Below are 13,612 nucleotides of genomic sequence, written 5' to 3' on the forward strand. Positions count from 1 at the left end.
TGTAAAACAAAAATATGATAAATAAAATTATTAAAATAATAAAATTATTAAAAAATATATAAATTGAAAAAGTCTTAATTATAGTTTGCTCACTCATTGATTTGCACAGAATAATAATGTAAAAATGCAAAAGTACTGTACTTAAGAAGAAATATTACTTGTACTTTACTTGAGCATTTTTCATAATTTTATGCTACTTCATACTTCTATCACACTAGAATATCTCAAATGTGATACATTGTTATTGATTAAACCACCCAAAAGCATATAACAGTCAACAGCTACAGTTCCCATCCCCAATAGATAGGACTTATGGAAAGATGACTAACTAAACTAACCAAAACTGGGAGTGAAGAAGTAACACACACAACCATGAGTCACTTAATAAAATTTTATTGACAGGTTTCATGAATGTCCAACCTTTTTCCATTATAAAAAAAATAATAACATTGCATTACTGCATTTGATGGGTAAAAAAATCTATTATCTACAATGAAAAAAGAAAACACTTAGGTGGACTGACCAATGATGGAGAGGTAACTACATGGATAGAATGTGTAATGTGATTAAACACCGAGTCACTGTTTTCCTACAAACACTATGTCTAACCACGAAATTGTATAAAATGCATCCACAGAATTGGGCAAATCATTAAGTACATCACACGGGGGAAGAAAAGAATTTCTGTACAATATCTTCACATTAGTATCACATTTCAGTTTTTGCTCAGTGGCCACGGGTTGGACTTATGATGCAGAGTCCATCCCCCACAGAACATGGGTTGAAAAAATGAAATGTCAAAATACAGGTCATCACATAAAAGATGTACGACACCAATGCGTAATGATGAGTGTCTCTGAAAAAAAAAAAGTACCATTTACAAAAAAAATATTTAAAGCATCCACTGGTGACAAAATCTCATCTTTTTAACAGGCCAGGGTCTGACATGGCTTCACAGCTGTTATTTGCTCTGCGTGACTAGCCCTGGTTACCTAGAACTTCATGCTTCATTATTGTTTAAACAAATCCTTGTGAAAATAAAAAGGCTGGTCGTAAACACTCGACCAGATAAGCTGAGGGGGGAAGCGTCCTCCATTTCAGAGAAGAAGACCAGAACAGTCCACAGGCTCAGCAGCCACATGGTCAGCTCCCTGGAAGACCAGTGTAGGAGTGGAGAGATATCAGAGGAAACCCAGTGGTGGTTTGGTGTGTGTGTGTGTGAGACGGCGGGGCAGGAGGGAGTAAAAGTGAGAGGAGACGGTGCGGCAGATCAGGTTAGCTGGGATGAAGAGTCTCAGGCAGGGTAGAGTTCACAGACAGAAGTGATGATGTTGGCGACAGTGCTATGAGACTCGGATCATCTGAGCCACTGTCTCATCTGCTGCTGCCTGGGCCACCTCCTGCTGTTGCTGGAGAAGGAGGAGGAGGAGGAGGAGGAGGAGAAGGAGGAGAAGGAGGAGAAGGAGGAGAAGGAGGAGAAGGAGGAGAAGGAGGAGAAGGAGGAGAAGGAGGAGAAAGGATCAGTAACAAATTATGAGGAGTTTAATTCCACCTATTAAAACAAAGTGACACCAAAAACCTTTCAAAGGAAGTTTGAAGTGCTTAGGGCTCGAGTCAGTATATATTTCTTATTATGTGAACAGTACCCAATGCTAGATGTAGGTGATGTTTTGATGCACACAGCTTCTTACCTGTGCCAGGGCCAAAGCCATTTCCTCCTTGTCCTTAGGTGAGAAGAAACGTCCTCCATCCCCTCGCTTGCGCTGCATCGCGTGACGGTGGCGAGATTCGTGTAGGTACTTCTGCTAGAAAGAATGTGAATGTATTGTATCGTGTTTAGCTTAGCTTTGCTTAGTATAGTAAAACTTTGTAAATATATTGTGCAACCTCTGTATCAGTACTTATTGAAAGGTCACTTCACCCACCTCAAAAAAACTAAACACATTTTTGTACTTGCCTCTCGTGGTATCTAGCTATGCAGGTACTTGTCCAGGTTTTGAGATATCCTTCTCTGAGATTACACAGCTGAATACCACTAGAGCAGGGGTCTCCAACAAGTAGCTTGCTTGCTACCAGTAGCTCGCTACCTGTTACTGACTGACTTGCTAAAGGTTTAAACAATATGTAAATAAATTTGATAACACAAGGTCACTTTATAAACCTGTTTAAATTTCCATCCTATCAAATTCACAGATATCCCACCCCCCTTCTGTCACAAAATTATTAATTACCAATCAGCTGTCAGTTAAACGAGTTACGCTGCTTTAAAGTTTGGTTACATCAGTGAAGGTGTACCATTAGGCGGTGTTAGCAGACTAGCAAGGCAAAAAATATACAATTTTCATGAGGAATGAGATGTTTTTTTTTTTTTTTTTGCGAATGTGAATGACAAAAGTATGCGTCTCATTTGCGGTGCAAGCGTGTCAGTTGGTAAAAGATGTAACGTTGAGCGCTACTTCAACAAAGTCCACAGCACCGTTTTATGTGACATTCCGGCTGGCAGTCTACGAACGGAGAAAGTAAAGGAGCTGAAAACAACGCTTAAAAGACAACAGTCTCTGTTTACCAAACTGCGGAAGAAGGCCAACGCAGCAACAGGGGCTTCGTTTAGTGGCGCACATCCAAACGAAACGCAAAAAGCCCTTCACATATGGCAGGATTGTAACAGAGGCGATGACTGCGGTGGCTGAAACCGTTATTAAAGGACCATAAAAGTAAGACAGAAATTATGTCTGCAATTGATTAGCTCTCGCTCACTTTAATTTTGTCAAATTAGCTTTCAGGGGGAAAAAGGTTGGAGACCCCTGCACTAGAGGTAGGTGAAATAGGATTTTTTCCCCCTCATTATCTGTAACCTCTTATCCTTTACAGGGTCGTAGGGGGCTGGAGCCGATCCCAGCTCTATGCAGCTTTCAGCTCATCATTTTGGCTCTCACCAAAACCCCAATATATAATCATGGACAGCCACTTTCACGGCACAAGATGATATACAGAATGAGTCCAGTATGAAATGATAGATAGACAAAATAAACGAGTAGCTGGTGAGAGAGGGTTTAAAACAAGTGCACTTGCATTTAGCAGTAGCTTCAATGTGCCCAGTATGTGTGATGCAAGATCGGTAACCAGTGTGTCTTACCCTCCTTTCCTTGGGGATCTTGCCCTCAGCCTCCAGCTTGGCTCGAGCCTGTCTTCGCTTCAGGATGCGGTGGTACTGTTTGGCATTGACGTAGAGAGGTTCCTCCTCGAGCATCTCGGCCCCCGGCAGGGGGATACGTTGCATTGTGGGAACTGTACCACCTCCAGGCACCATCTGATAGAGAGAGACACAAACAGGGACACAGTGTTTAAGGCCTCTGGCATGGAAAGCATACATGTATATCAACATACAAGTGCGACATACAAGTGTTCTAGCTAAATAGACTTCTCTACAAGCTGACACTGGGTGGAGTTCATTAAATATCCTGAACTAATAAGAATCATAAAGGTGTAGTTGTCCCGCCCTATCAAGTGTAGAGCTGCAACGATTAATCAATAGTTGTCAACTATTAAATTAATCGGCAACTATTTTGATTATCCATTAATCGGTTACATCATTTATTAAGTAAAAAAAGCTTCTTCCAGTTTCTTAAATGTGAATACTTTCTGGTTTCTTTACTCCTCTATGACAGTACACTAAATATCTTTGACTTGTGGACAAAACAAGACGTTTGAGGACGTCATCTTGGGCTTTGGGAAACACCGATCGACATTTTTCACCATTTTATAAACCAAACAACTAATCGATTAATTAAGAAAATAATCAACAGATTAATCGACAATGAAAATAATTGTGAGTTGCAGCCCTACTTATCATCACAATATGATTCCACTAAAAGAATATGAACACATTTCTACAGTCAGTTTCACAATGGATAGAAAAAAGGCAGTTATGTTTAGCACAAAAATTATAAATTGAAAAACTACAGTTGGTGCTCTTAAAAAAGGGGCCTCCACCACGACAGTGAGCCTAGATTAAAAAAACAAAAACGTAATAAGATGCTAGATACCTCTGCACAGGGTCTTACCATGACCATTCCACCTGCATTGACCATGTTACCGGAGACGGGCAGGGTGACGGTCACAGTGCCTTGGCCGCTATTAGTAGTGTTGGTGTTGGCACCTGCCTGTACAATCTGGGCGCCTGCCAAACTGGAAGCAGGAATTGTGATCATTCCTGCAAACAGATTATCATCACAGTTATTATGCAAAATGACAGCTCAACAGTGCTCCTATTTATAAAGTCTACAAAGCAGAAGGCAAACAGATAAAGATAGGAGAAGATTGAGTTACCCTGCTGCAGGACGGTGCCATCTGCATTGACAGGCTGGTAGACGATGGTCTGTCCGTCAGCCGTCTGTGCCACCTGTTGGCCCTGCACGCTGATCTGCTGCCCCTGTAAGAAGAAAAGACACTCAGTAATCATATTAAAAAATAATCTGATTCAATGGATTTGCCATCCAGCTGGTCAAAATGTAACACCTGGTTCTGTCCAGCGGTGATGGCTGTCTGGGGCTGCTGGATGATGATCTGCTGGGGCTGACCCTGCTGGCCCTGGAGCTGAATAGTCTGACCGTTCTGCAGCTGGATCTGACCCGGCTGCACCAGCTGGATCTACACATGGACAAACACAGATTCAGGAACATCATCTCATTTATGTCAGCAAATACTATTACAAAGAGAACACAGCGTCCTCGTACAAGATAATGTGGTACAATTTGAATGCAGTTAACTGAGCCCCATCTCTTACCTGCTGTAGTCCCTGGGTTCCAGATACAGGGACCTGCATTATGGTTTGACCCTGACCCCCCGACATGGCCTGCACCATTATGGGCTGCCCTGATGAGGTGATGAGCTGCCCACCGCTCACCTGGACCATCAGAGGCTGTCCCTGCACCTACAGAAAGATATAGAAAGATGTTACAGCACCACTGCAGGTGTTTGCTACCTTTATATCACTTACGTGTCGCTCCACAAGCAAATTATGTCTAATCAGGAACATCCAGGATACCACATGATGGATAAAAGTATTGATGATTTGCTGTCATTTCTGTTTTGGGATACAATCATGAAAGAATCCAAACTGTAGCCTATGTACAGTATATTCTGAACAATTTTTGTCATGAAGTTAGGCTACAATTGCAAAATACAAAACCTCTGTATTCAGTGGTTTTGTATTTACTGGAATATTGCTGCTGAACCAAAAGGTTACATGACGTTCATTTCAACTTGATTTGCTTAAAAGTAGAGCTGCAATGATTAATCGATCGGTTCTCAACCATTGAATTAATCGCCAATTATTTTGATAATCGATTAATCGGTTTGAGTAATTTTTTAAGAAAAACAAAAGTCTAAATTCTCTGATTCCAGCTTCTTAAATGTGAATATTTTCTGCTTTCTTTACTCCTCTATGACAGTAAACTGAATATCTTTGAGTTGTGGACAAATCAAGACATTTGAGGACGTCATCTTGGGCTTTGGGAAACACTGATCGACATTTTCTGACATTTTCTAGACCAAACAACTAATCCATTAATTGAGAAAATAATCAACAGATTAATCGACAATGAAAATAATTGTGAGTTGCAGCCCTAGTCCAATTGGTATCCATTAATTAAGTGAGTGACCGCAATGGACAACTGGAAGCCTGTGGCAACAGTTGTACCATAGGGAAAAATGCCAGAGGGAAGGAATCCACTGCTATGTTGCAACTAGACAATAAGAAAAACATGGCTGAATGATGAGAAGTGACAGCCAGTAATGACTATGGATCCATGCTGTTCAATGCTGGTTCTTCTGCCAACAGCAAAACACATCCATATGACTCGTGTTTCAAATGGCTTTCTTCCTCATTTGGGAAGAATCATGTCTGACTTGCATGACTAGCAAGAGACAAACACAACTCAGACAAGTCATGAGAGCACAAGCGGAAACCTGAGGCTGACACACAACACGCTGTGCTGAGGAACATGCAGTTCAGGCAGCTGTAGGACATGCTGGGGCGGGGAGGGGGGAGGATGAACCAAACAGCACAGAGATGGGTCATGAAAAACAGCCCATGCAAAACTCGTAGCATGTAACACTGTCGTGACTCTGACACAGGGCGGCGGCGGTGACACCACTACCTGGAGTGTCTGCACCTGCTGGCCTGAGGCCGTCACCACTGGAGCCTCTGTTTGCAGCTGCACAGCCGTCACTGTGCCCTGTGTCTGCAGGCAAGGCAGGATAATACAGGACAATACAGTCTCAGACAAGTCATTATCAGGAAAAATAGACTGGATCTGGAATCCTCTGGGTTACCGGTTACCTGTGATCTTATAGCACATGGTTAACTATTGATGGCATGCAGGGTCTAAAATTAAGTTTTTTCCTCACATGCCACTGTGGCAGGTCACTGAACATTTCTACTAGCCACACAATTGTTTTGTCTGCCACTTCTGAAGTCTATGTAGAACGCTTTAGAATTGTAAACACTAGGGCTGTGTATTGGCAAGAATCTGGCGACAAGATGCGTATCACGATACAGGGGTTACGATGCAATATATTGCGATACTGTAAGTAAGGCGCTATATTGCGATTTTTAAAAAATCTAATTTTAGGAAAACTATCATAGTATAAATAACACTGCTATATGCATAAAATCTGAGCATAAAAAAGTTAACTTTCTTTATGCAATCAGAATAGTAGGATCTGCATTTGCATTTATAGTAGGATCTGCATTTGCATATCTTTGCAAATAAAGTAAAGTATTTCCTGAGTTAATCTTTGCATGTAAACTATTAATTAGAATTCAATACAGGGTTTTTGAGAATTAATACATTATCACAAAACTCAATATTGCAATACTCAATATTTTCGTCCACCCCTAGTAAACACTGAGTCAGTCGTAACAGACAGTAGAAATATGGATCATGCAACCTTAATCCTGACTATTTTTAATTTAGGAATTGCTTTTTAAAACTAATATTTCTTAATATAAGGAAAACCTATCTGCCACGGTGGCAGGTGACCTGAAAGTTTTACCTACCACAGCCAACATTTACCCTGTTATTTGGCAGGTGGCAGGTGCTAATTTCATTCCCTGGTGGCATGGCAGATTTTTCTTTATCAAAACCACCAAATGTATCAGAGTAAATCCTGAGCTCACCTGCTGTTGGATCTGTCCATTGGAAGTCTGTACAACTATCTGCTCCCCAGTAGTAGTGGTGGCAGTGGTGTACTGCTCCATGGCTTGTTATTGTCACAACCCTCTCTAGAAACAAAAGAAACACACATACAATATTAGCTAACATTAGATGTATGATTTTTTTTTTGCCATGTATTTTAAATGCATTACCTAACAAACCTTTTTAATCAAGAAAAGGGTATATTTCCCACTGATAAGATAAGATAAGATATTCCTTTATTAGTCCCGCAGTGGGGAAATTTGTAGTATACAGCAGCAAAGGGGATAGTGTAAAAAACAAGATGCATCAGCTAACACAGTAAAAAAGAGCCAAACAAAGTGAAACAAAATATGAACCATTTAAATATAGGGAAGTATAAAAATAGGAGCAGTATATACAGTATTGACAATAAACAGTGGAAAATGATATTGCACAGTGAGAATGAAATGAAATTCCACCTGAAAATATCAGGTTATTATCAGTTTTTTGGTGGTCTACTGGGAGCAGTGCTGGTTGATTAATAATATTCAAATAGGGACACATAAAGCCCCCCTTTCATTTCAACTAAACACGCCAAGTTATATCATAATGTGTTAAATATTATGTCTGTAATTTAAAGGGGATGAAAACATACATACAGTGGGTGATGTGGTCAGCAGCTGGCTGGCTTTATAACAGGGTGTTTATGCAGGATACTGTGGTGGGAGCTAACAAACCTTTTTTAAATCAAGAAAAGAGTATATTTCCCACTGATATCTAACACTACTGCTGCAAACTCATTGTTTGATAAGATTCAAATAGGGACACATTAAGGCCCTTTTCATTTCAACTAAAGCTATGCCATAATATGTTTGTAATTTAAAGGTGATAAAAACACATACAGTGGGTGATATGATCAGCAGCTGGCTGGCTTTATAACAGGGTGTTTATGCAGGATACTGTGGTGGGAGCTAGCAAACCTTTTTAAATCAAGAAAAGGGTATTTCCCACTGATATCTAAAGCTACTGCTGCCAACTCATTGTTTGATAATTCAAATAGGGGACACATTAAGGCCCTTTTTAATTTTAACTAAACATCAGTTGTGTCATAATATATCAAATACTAAGTCTGAAATTTAAAAGGTGATAAAAACATACACACAGAGGGTGATATGGTCAGCTGCTGGCTGGCTTTATAACAGGTTTCCCACTGATATCTAACACTACTGCTACCAACTCATTGTTTAATAATTCAAATAAGGACACATTAAGGCCCTTTTCATTTCAACTAAACACAAGTTATGTCATAATATGTGAAATGTTATGTCTGAAACGTAGAGGTGATAAAGCATACATACAGTGTGTGATGGGGTCAGCAGCTGGCTGGCTCTATAACAGGGTGTTTATGCAGGAGACTGTGGTGGGAGCTAGCAAAGGCTAGCATCAGTTAGCGAGCTAAAAAGCGTGCTAAATGCTAGAAAGCCCATCAGAGAGGTTAGTTAGCAGGTAAACAGATAGGTCTCTAGGTGGGTTGTTTATTATTATTAACATTAGCTGATGGTAAATGAGCTAGGCAGCGTTTACTGATGGGATCATCATATTACTGATGAACCACCCCCTTTGTTTGAGACTCGGTATTTAAGCTAACGTTAGCTAGTCGAGCACACAGATCATGTTTCAACGTTCAGCACGAGACGACGTTATTAACGTTATTAACGGCTGCAGGCTCGAGGACGCAGCGGTCCAAATCAAACTGACATTTAGCTCGGGTTAGTAATTTGGTTGGTCCAAAGGCAAACCAATCCGTGCTGACAACTACCAATGCTCTTCAATCGGGTCTCCCTTACCGTGTCTTCGCTGTCCGGTTTCCCTCTGATTGGCTCTAGTACAGCTCGCTAAAGCCCAATCAACAAAGTGAGCGGACAAAATGGCGCAAATGAAACAACGGCGCCTGGGAGGAGCAGTAGTGAGTAGAAGGGGAACCAGCAAACCAGGGGGGGAACTCTCGCGAGATTTGTGAAGGCAAGGCAAGGTTTATTTATAGAGCACATTTCATACACAAAGGGCAATTCAAAGTGCTTAACATATATAGTGGCAAGACAGCACAAAGTGCATACGATAAAAACGAATAAAAGAATATAAAAATATAAGTTAAAAGAAAAAAATTTAAAAGGATAATAAAAACAATCAAAAGACAGTAAAGTGCAGCATTTGATCAATTAAGAAAAGCGTCTGAGAACAGTTTGGGGTTAAGGGTTAAGGCATTGATCTTGAATAGGTAAGGTTAGGCGTTGACCTCGAATAGGTAAGGTTAGGCATTGATCTTGTATAGGTAAGGTTAGGCATTGACCTCGAATAGGTAAGGGTTAAGGCATTGATCTTGAATAGGTAAGGTTAGGCATTGACTTCAAATAGGTAAGGTTAGGCATTGATCTTGTATAGGTAAGGTTAGGCTTTGATCTTGAATAGGTAAGGTTAGGCATTGACCTCGAATAGTTAAGGTTAGGCATTGATCTTGAATAGGTAAGGTTAGGCATTGACCTCGAATAGTTAAGGTTAGGCATTGATCTTGAATAGGTAAGGTTAGGCATTGACCTCGAATAGGTAAGGTTAGGCGTTGATCTTGTATAGGTAAGGTTAGGCTTTGATCTCAAATAGGTAAGGTTAGGCATTGATCTTGAATAGGTAAGATTAGGCATTGATCTTGAATGGTTAAGATTAGGCATTGATCTTGAATGGTTAAGATTAGGCATTGACCTCGAATAGTTAAGGTTAGACATTGACCTCAAAATGGTTAAGGTTAGGCGTTGACCTCGAATAGGTAAGGTTAGGCATTGACCTCGAATAGTTAAGGTTAGGCGTTGACCTCGAATAGGTAAGGTTAGGCGTTGACCTCGAATAGGTAAGGTTAGGCATTGACCTCGAAATGGTTAAGATTAGGCATTGATCTTGAATGGTTAAGGTTAGACGTTGACCTCGAATAGTTAAGGTTAGGCGTTGACCTCGAATAGGTAAGGTTAGGCGTTGATCTTGAATGGTTAAGGTTAGGCGTTTACCTCGAATAGTTAAGGTTAGGCGTTGACCTCGAATAGGTAAGGTTAGGCATTGACCTCGAAATGGTTAAGATTAGGCATTGATCTTGAATGGTTAAGGTTAGGCGTTGACCTCGAATAGTTACGGTTAGGCGTAGACCCTCGGAATGGTTAAGATTAGGTATTGACCTCGTATAATTAAGGTTAGGATAGGTTGTCGGGCAGTGAGTCTCGCGAGAGTTTTTACAATTTGCGGGCTCCCTTGTAGACCCGACCGTGCGCAGCTGCGTGACTCATGAATACGGGGCAGAGTGCAGAGCCCGGGGGCGCCCGGCAGATGCCGCCATTTTGTTATAGTTCCTGGTTTCTATGACAACTCTCTTGGGATATAAATTATTTAATCTATTTAGCGCGTTGTTTTTGGAATTGAAATGACACAAGCGGTCGTTAAAACATGTAACGTTAATATTTAATGCGCTTTGTTGTTACAAAAGAGCCTCTTTGTTCAGTTTTAGGTCCGTTTAGCTGATAAAGACACCTCCGTTCCGTTAGGAGGCAGCACCGTCTTCATGTTGTAGGAGGTATGTTTCAAGGCCTTTTGAAGGAGGCTAGGACACTGGTCTTGTTTCCAGGGTGCGACGCATGCGCAGTGTAAATGAAACTACAGTCAGTGCAGGCCAGATTCAACTGCGCATGCGCCATACCCCCTGGAGATATGACGCCTTGATGACGCGTGATCTAACCTCCTTTCCATAGGCCTTGGTATGTTTGCGGAAGTACACCACGAGTTTCTGATGTTTTGATGAAGGTGGCTCCTCTGCGGTGAGATAACGGTATGTAACTAACATTACTGGGTCTGAACAGGGTCTGTCAGTGGGCTGTTTGACTATTAGACGTGTGTTAATGTCAGTTTCCTTGTGTCTCCTCCTCTTTGGTGCTTGATATTGTCTCAAACAGAGAGGACTCACCTGTCTGTGAGCATGGCCCGACCTCTGCAGCTCCTCTCCATCCTCTCCAGGTTTGGTGCTCTGTCACTGATGCCCTCAGCTTCTACTGTTAACTGCTGTCGGTTTGCAAGCAGAGGAGCCAGCAAGGCCTGGCTGGGACAGAGCCATGGTCACAGAGACAGAGCATCTAATAACAACAGAGCTTCAAGATACAGAGAGGAGATGTCTGATGATGATGAACTGGAGGATGTTGAGGATGTAGAAGACAAGCTCCAGACCTTGGTTGAGTAAGTCAAACATTATTCTAGTGTCCAAAATAGGTACAATCAATGTATCTTCACCTACCACTGTGGCAGGTCACTGAACATTTCTACTGGCCACTCATTTTTTTTGTCTGCCACTTTTGAAATCTAGGTTTTAAAATTGTAAACACTGAGTCAGTGGTACCAGACTGTAGAATTATGGAATATATCATGTAACCTTAATCCATGACTATATTTGGTAACACTTCATTTTACAGGTCACAGGTTTACAAGAAATTTAAAATATGCTAATTATCACCTAATTACCATGAAATGTGTGGACCTGTAAAATGAAGTGTTACCATATATTTAATTTAGGCTTTAGAATTGCTTTGTAAAAATAATATTTCTTAATATAAAGAAAACCTGTCTGCCATGGTGGCAGTTGACCTGAAATTTTCACCTGCTACAACCAACATTTACTCTGTATTTGGCAGGTGGCAGGTGCTAATTTCATTCCCTGGTTACAATGCTTTGTGTGTCTTTACAATCTATATAAATTAAGCCACCTCCTCCGTGTTTTTCAGTGAGCACAGAAAGGAGCAGAAGACTGTGAAATATCATATACTAAGAAGAAAGATGACTCCATCAGGAGCTCCACATAGGAAACTAACCTGGGATGCTATTCAGCAGATCAGGTGAGGAGCTTTGTTATCTCAAACCACCCAAGAAAAAGCTTTTCTGTCTTCAAGGTTATTGCATAAAGGAGGTGTACTCTGTCAATAATACTGCATTTATACTACATTTCAAGAAACTTTTATTTGATTTTTATTTATACCATTCTGGCATTTATATTTAACAAACTTAATACTTCTCAGCATTTTGTATTGCATTTAGTTATTTGCACGGTTATATGTTATATATTGCACGTCTTAATGCAAATATTTGTACAATTTTATTAGTTACTTATATTTATCTAAAGTATTTTTGATTCTGATTTAAAATGTGACTAAATTTTCAGATATCTGAAGCAAGAGCAACCAGATGAGTGGACAGTAGAGCGTCTGGCTGAAGGCTACTCCGTCACCCCTGAAGTCATCCTGAGAGTGCTCAAGAGCAAGTTTGTCCCCGCTCCTGATAGAAAAGTCAAGCAGGATGCCAGAGTGATGGCTGGACTCGGTCAGCAGGTGTTGCCTAGGACAGAGCAGGACAGGCTGAAGCTGCCTGGACACCGCACACCAGCTCTACTCCCACCTGGGAGTAGTGAAGGTGCAGTGGTGCCTGTGGCTGATAAGACTCTGATGCTTCGAGGTGAAGGCTCCCTGGTTAAGAGTCCAGCTGCCTCTGTTACGCTTCTGCCCTCCCAGTTCAGAGCTGGTGTTGTTAAAGATGTCCCTGTGACGACGAGATCAAAAGTAGAGGACAGCGATTCTAACACAAATCCTGCAGAGGAGGACAAAGAGGACGAGGAGAGCTGGGATGGACGGCTGTTGACAGACAAGGAGCTTGAAGAGTTTATGGAAATGGAAAAGCCTCATCCTGTGGTGCAAGTTGGGAACGACTTCTTTGACGCAGAGGGCAACTTTTTGTACAGAATCTGAGGACTTCCTGTGTTGGACTGTTGGCTGACTTTCTGAACAGATTATTGTTAAAAATAAAAGAACAATTTAGGTATTCATTTTTTTCAACTCAAGTTTTACTTAAAGGGATAGTTCAGGTGTTTTAAAGTGGGGTTGTATGAGGTTCTTATCCATAGTCAGTGTATTACCTACAGTAGATGACGGTTGGCACGCCTCCTGTTTGGAGAAGCAGACAGGAGTTACTACACAGAAGCAAAGCAATGTACTGTTGTGGACTGGGCCGGCAGCAAAACGTATCTTAGTCAACCAAAAGAAAGGCCCACCTAAAAAAAAAAAATATCAGTTTAAGTGTACGCTATATTTAGAATATTTTTGCCGGTTTTCCTTGCCGTGAGACAGCTATACATTCTGTTTCTAATGGGGAACTGAACACGTTATCTATGCTCTCGCCAAAGCCAACAGACTCCCTTGGAATAAAAACTGTATTATACTCCTCGCAGAACACAGGAGTTGCTGTTCATGTACTGTAGGTTATACACCGACTATGGATAAGTATCTCATACAATTCTACTTCAAAACACCCGACCATCCCATTAAAGATTATCTCAACCTGCTTGTAGCAGCCATCCC

General features: G+C 41.1%; 2 protein-coding genes across 15 annotated transcripts; one reads left to right on the forward strand and one right to left on the reverse strand.

The window, feature by feature from the left end:
* Positions 1-377: 377 nt before the first annotated feature.
* On the reverse strand, positions 378-9,167 carry nfyal (nuclear transcription factor Y, alpha, like). Of its 13 annotated transcripts, none has more exons than XM_037773010.1 (10): positions 9,029-9,167; positions 7,184-7,288; positions 6,162-6,245; positions 4,787-4,933; positions 4,519-4,650; positions 4,330-4,432; positions 4,047-4,213; positions 3,137-3,310; positions 1,692-1,805; positions 378-1,409 (listed from the first exon to the last, which is right to left on the reverse strand). In XM_037773010.1, the coding sequence occupies exons 2-10, from the start codon at positions 7,262-7,264 to the stop codon at positions 1,344-1,346; spliced, it is 1,068 nt and encodes a 355-aa protein (XP_037628938.1). In that variant the 5' UTR covers positions 7,265-7,288; positions 9,029-9,167; the 3' UTR covers positions 378-1,343. The 13 variants fall into 13 exon arrangements, with proteins under 13 accessions (XP_037628938.1, XP_037628941.1, XP_037628940.1 ...); XM_037773013.1 differs by having other exon boundaries at positions 1,692-1,802; positions 4,065-4,213; positions 6,159-6,245; XM_037773012.1 differs by having other exon boundaries at positions 4,065-4,213; positions 6,159-6,245.
* On the forward strand, positions 9,008-13,080 carry ngrn (neugrin, neurite outgrowth associated). Of its 2 annotated transcripts, none has more exons than XM_037773021.1 (5): positions 9,008-9,147; positions 10,970-11,046; positions 11,148-11,447; positions 11,990-12,100; positions 12,424-13,080. In XM_037773021.1, the coding sequence occupies exons 3-5, from the start codon at positions 11,194-11,196 to the stop codon at positions 13,001-13,003; spliced, it is 945 nt and encodes a 314-aa protein (XP_037628949.1). In that variant the 5' UTR covers positions 9,008-9,147; positions 10,970-11,046; positions 11,148-11,193; the 3' UTR covers positions 13,004-13,080. The 2 variants fall into 2 exon arrangements, with proteins under 2 accessions (XP_037628949.1, XP_037628948.1); XM_037773020.1 differs by having other exon boundaries at positions 9,015-9,147; positions 11,171-11,447.
* The last annotated feature ends 532 nt before the right edge of the window (positions 13,081-13,612 follow it).

The sequence above is a fragment of the Sebastes umbrosus genome, chromosome 6 (genome assembly GCF_015220745.1).
Source record: "Sebastes umbrosus isolate fSebUmb1 chromosome 6, fSebUmb1.pri, whole genome shotgun sequence".
NCBI classification, from domain to species: Eukaryota; Metazoa; Chordata; class Actinopteri; order Perciformes; family Sebastidae; genus Sebastes; species Sebastes umbrosus.